This window comes from Gymnoscopelus braueri (genome assembly GCF_963280865.1).
Source record: "Gymnoscopelus braueri genome assembly, chromosome: 9".
Taxonomy (NCBI): Eukaryota; Metazoa; Chordata; class Actinopteri; order Myctophiformes; family Myctophidae; genus Gymnoscopelus; species Gymnoscopelus braueri.
Window position 1 is genome coordinate 1,188,704 of NC_137610.1, and position 5,657 is coordinate 1,194,360.

The 5,657-nt window shown below is 45.2% G+C and overlaps 1 protein-coding gene across 1 annotated transcript; it reads left to right on the forward strand.

The window, feature by feature from the left end:
* Positions 1-1,073: 1,073 nt before the first annotated feature.
* On the forward strand, positions 1,074-4,570 carry LOC308091636 (beta-1,3-galactosyltransferase 2-like; the record flags this gene model as incomplete). The annotated part of the gene is made up of 2 exons (XM_080437298.1): positions 1,074-1,236; positions 3,567-4,570. The coding sequence occupies 2 exons, from the start codon at positions 1,074-1,076 to the stop codon at positions 4,568-4,570; spliced, it is 1,167 nt and encodes a 388-aa protein (XP_080293424.1).
* Between the last annotated feature and the right edge of the window lie 1,087 nt (positions 4,571-5,657).

Here is a 5,657-nt window from a genome sequence, read left to right on the forward strand (position 1 = left end):
GCAGGGCGCTGCTGAATCAGACCTTAAACCTGGCAGTCTGCCTGTTGGGTGGAAATAAAATGATACCTAACTGAAAACCTTGGACTGGAGCTTCCCTTCTTGAACCCTTCTCCAGGAGACTAATACGGCCACTCTTTCGACCAGAAATATACATCAAGTGCTTTAGAGAAATACTTCCTCAAACATCGGTTTTCTCTTTTTTTTAATAGTGTCAATAAGTTGATTTCTAAAAAACTAACGGAATCCTTACATTGTTGTGTTTGCTTAGCTCATCAAGTACGTCATTGGGTTAGTAATCCAAATTTCTTGAACGATACATGTTCGAATCCGGGTGGTGGAGTGGCAGATATATATATATATTTTTTAAACAAATCCGCTTAATTTATATTTCAGAAAGTACCCTGTGTGTAATTTGATTTGGCTAATTAATTATTTTCAACTCGTTTGATCAACTCTTGTCATTTGACACCCTGAGAAATAGCATCTTTAATAAGCTGACTAAAATCCTTGGATTCATGTTGGACCTATAGATCAAATCCCAGAGCAGTTGTGTTATATTTCTCCATATTCCTATGAGAAGATGCGATTCCAGAATTTAATGCAGTGTTCCTGTAAAATAAAAAAACATTACACTGACTCTCACCAATGAAGTTATTACTGTACTTTCTGCCATAGTTTCAATCAGTTTTGGATAGTGTGGCAGAGCAATGAGGTCATTTCAACTATTTTAGGCAGTGGTGGGAGGTTGGCAAGGCTCAGATCCTGGTGTTTTGTCAGCAGTATACACAACACACTCCACTGCCAGCATTTAGGCAGCAGCACAGCATGAAACAGTATAAAAACCTGGAGCATGTGACAAGCACCCACCCAGACTCTGCTGCTGACGTGCTGTTGCAGGTGAGGAGACTGGAGCTAAAGGCCTTCATGCAGGAGAGGGTGAAGGGAACCCTGGTTAGATACCATTTCCTCAACATCAATGACATGAACGCTCCCAGCTCTTTCTTCAACCTGAGAAGTTGCCATGCAGGAGCAGAAAGATGACTTCTCTTATGCTTCCGGATGGCAGGGGGACCATGGACCCAAAGGAGATGCAGGGTCAGGTGGTCTCCTTTTATTCTGATCTCTTTGGAGCAGAGCAGTGTGAGCCAGACTATGCTGCCGATCTGCTGGAAGGGCTCCCTCAACTCAATCCAGAGGAGAAAACTTTCGTAGACAAGGAGCTTCCGTCAAGCTACGGCAAGCAGCTGCTGCTACTAAGGAGGGACAATGCATATCTGCCAGGGCTGTCACCATTCTATGAGTCCATTCTGGAGGCTTGGAGACTCCTAAAAGTTGCTAGAGACACTGATGCCACAACTGGTATGTGGCTGTGGCTTGCGTTGGGTCGGAACTCTGTCCTCGGTGTGCATAAGAAAATTTCTCAGGGAACCCGGTTGTACTAAGCTGGGACACTTGCTGGTGCCGTTTGAGACCCTACAACAGCGGGTCCACATTTGGCCTAGGCTGCTAAAGCAGATCGTTAAGGAAGTCAATGAGTCTTCCTCCACACCTGAACACCTTCTTGGAGGAGAACTGGTCAACAGAGGGCCTGTGGGAGGAGGATATAGACTACGTCTTCCCATGCCTGAAGGTGTCTCCTAAACTGGGGCAGTGGCAGGAGGAGGAAGACACTTTCCTCTCATTCGCAACTCGAATCCTGGCTGGTTTGAGGACTTGGAGAAAAAGGCAATGTATTTCCTATGCGTGAGTCAGTCTCTGCATACCATGAAAATATAGAGGTGGACCGAGCCCAGGTTCTTCACCAAAAGGCCTGTTGGCGGGTCGACCGGGGCCGTTGCCTGGCACCCAGTGGCCGGTACCCAGTGACTGCTATATGATATATTAACGGAATAAGGGTAATGTTGTAATACATGTAATAGTGTAATAATTGTAATGGTGTAATAATGCAACAAGTTTAATAGTGTAATAGTGAATAACATAATAATGGTAACAGTGTAATAGGTTTAATAGTGTAATAGTGCAATATGTGTGATAGTATAATAGGTATAATAGTGTAGAAAGTGTAAAAAGTGTAAAAAGTGTAATAGGTGTAATAGTGTAATGACGCAATAGGGTAATAGTGCAATAGGTCTTATAGTGTAGTGAAGTAGTTGGAGTTTGGGTGGATGTGGGCGGAATTGGGTGAATGTGACCACTTATAACACTATCACACTTTTACACTTATTAACTTATTGCACTATTACACGTGTTCAACTATTAGAGTATTACCCTCATTGCGTTATTACATCTATTACACTATTACACACGTTGCACTATTACACCTATTACACTATTACACCTATTACATATTAAACTTAATGCAATATTACACTATTACACCTATTACACTACTACCCTTATTGCATTGTTACACTATAACATTAGTACACCTATTACACTATTACACCTATTACACTTATTGCACTATTACACTATTACCCTTATTGCGTTATTACATTAGTAAGGCAATATCTTGGGCAGTATCATTATTTAATAAAGGATTATTATTGTTATTATTATTATTATTATTATTACTATTATTATTATTATTATTATTATTATTATTATTAATTATTTATTATTATTATTATCCTTATTATTATTATTATTATTATTATTATTTAATTTTTTATTATTATTACTACGTGTGAATGTACGTGACAAGTTGCAGCGCATGGAAGTACACTACGTGTGAATGTACGTGACAAGTTGCAGCGCATGGAAATAGACTACGTGTGAATGTACGTGACAGGTTGTAGCGCATGTAGCCTACGCGTAAATGTACACGACGCGTTGCAGCGCGTAACGCGTGCTTTTGTGCAGTGCACGCGCAGAACGAACGTGTACACACACACACACACACGTAAGAAAAAATCATGTGGTCACAGGAGGCGTCATGCGCCCCTCGTGGCACTAACGGAGCCCCATAGTATGTGTGTGTGTGTGTGTGTGTGTGTGTGTGTGTGTGTGTGTGTGTGTGTGTGTGTGTGTGTGTGTGTGTGTGTGTGTGTGTGTGTGTCATGCTTTATTCGTCCTTTCTGTAAACTAGTATAAACACCGCTCACCTATGCAAGACCTAAGAACACACACACACACACACACACACACACACACACACACACACACACACACACACACACACACACACACACACACACACACACACACACATCTTTTTAAATATTTGTATTAGCTTTTCCTTGAATGTCACTCTAGTACTCTAGTTGAGTAATATTTGATATTTGACCAGGAGTATCTCTCTCTCTCTCTCTCTCTCTCTCTCTCTCTCTCTCTCTCTCTCTCTCTCTCTCTCTCTGAGCCCCCCCCCCCACCATGAGTCCCCCCCACAGTGGAGGAGACGCCGCTGCTGTGTGCACATTGCCGCACTCCTGTCTCTCCTCTCCCTCCTGGCGATCCTCGCCTTTGTGGTCTATGATGGAGGCAGCAGCAAGCCAACGAAGGCCAGCGATGATGCCTGCCGAAGTGAAGAGCGCCCGTGAGCTGCGGAGGCCACGGGATAAAGGCAGGTCTGGCGGACTCTGAAGTCAGCCAAAGTGTAGAGGGTGAAGACAAAGTTAACCAAAGTGTAGAAGACAAAGTCAGCCATAGTGTAGAAGACAAAGTCAGCCATAGTGTAGAAGACAAAGTCAGCCATAGTGTAGAAGACAAAGTCAGCCAAAGTGAAGAGGAGGGTGTCCCGAGTGGTGAGCTGTCCCCTGGGCCGTTTCCTTACATCATTAACGAGGCAAACAAATGCCCAGAGGGAAAAGCAGCGCCGTTCCTAGTGTTTCTGATACCCACCCAGGCTCATGAAGTAGAGGTGTGGGACGCCATACGACGGACGTGGGGCGGCGAGAGCCAGGCTCCGGGCTGGGGAGTCGTCCGGCTGTTGCTGCTGGGAGTGAAGGCGGGCGAGCTGGGACGCCTGCAGCAGAGGGCCTTGGAGTCCGAGAGCCTGAGGCACCGCGATATCATCCAGCAGGACTTTTTGGACACCTACGACAACCTGGACATAAAAACCCTGATGGGGATGAACTGGGTGGCCACGCATTGCCCGCGTGCCAGCTACGTTATGAAAGCCGACAGCGACGTGTTTGTCAACACCGACTACCTCATCCACAAGATGCTCAGACCCGAACTGAAGCCCAGGAAGAACTACATTACGGGCCGCGTGTTGAGGGAAGCCCCGGTGGTCCGAAACAGACGCATGAAGTTTCACGTATCCCCGGAGGAGTACCCGAGCTGGACGTACCCCACCTACTGCCAAGGGTTTGGTTACGTGTTCTCCGGAGACATGGCGGCGAAGATCTACAGAGCCTCTCTGAGCGTGCCCCGCTTCCGCTTCGAGGACGTGTACGCGGGGATGTGCCTGGCCAGGCTAGGCATAGAGCCCACACCGCCGCCCAGCGAGTCCCTGTTCCAGCCCTGGGGGTTGGCCAGCAGCTCCGTGTACAGGCAGGTGGTAGCCGTCCACCCATTTGAACCCAGTCAGCTGCTGTCGCTCTGGCACCGCCTGCAGAGCTCAGGGTAGGAGGCACGGTCAACATGTGAACTGTCTTTAATAAACCTTAGAACTGTTGTGTGGAAATATGTGTTGCCTTGAACTGGATAATTGATTGAGGTCATGTGATCAGTGACATACGCAGGGTGTACTTTTGGCTGAGGGGGCGGAGCCAAAAGTACACCAGTATGTGATCAGTATGTCACTGATCACATGACCTCAATCAATTATCCAGTTCTAGGCAACATAGAGGGGGGGACCTTTTTTTCTTATTTCCACACAACAGCTCTAAGGTGTATTAAAGACATCGTTCAATGTTGAAAATGAGTGGTATTTAACAACTCTTTGACTGCCAGAGTATTTTCATAAAGTACTCCCCCATTGCCAGCAATTTTCGTGTTTTTTTTATTTTTATATTTTGAAATTTTTCATGAAAATAATTGATCAGACTGTTTTTTAAAGACGTCGCACAAATCCGCCACTAGAGAGCAGCACATGATAGCTTGATCAGCTCCTTGTGTCACTGTTACCCTTCTTGAGGATTAGACAGGGAAAAACATGAAAACGGATGTGACGTCCTCCCAGATTGTTTTGATCGTCAAAATTACGATGTGATACACGACGGCGATGACTGATCGTCACCCAGACCATAGATTATAGAAGAGAAGCTGTCCGTTTGTCCGTTATACCGTGTGAAAAAACGTTTGTTTACCTATTTTGGACGAAAATGACCGGGGGAAAATAATCAAAAACCGGAAACGGAACCCAGGTCCTGAAACCGGATGCAGATATGGGTGAAGTAAGTGGAACTCGAGAATAACATTGAATTTTAAGCAGCATAGCGCGATCAGAGATTAAACAATGAACGCAAATCCAACGCGTCAAACGCGTCAATGGCGTGGGTGGATTAAGTAGTAATTGACGCGTTTTCGAGTCAATGGCGTTTATAGAGTTAAGTCAAATATCAATGGAATTGGCATTTAAGATACTCGGAGGGTCAGTAACCACATACCTCTCCAAAGTGAGTGACAGCCACAACACCAGAGGGAGCACCCACTATCACCCTAATTTTGCACAAACAAAGATTCATTCGACTACTCTGACACCATGATGTGGA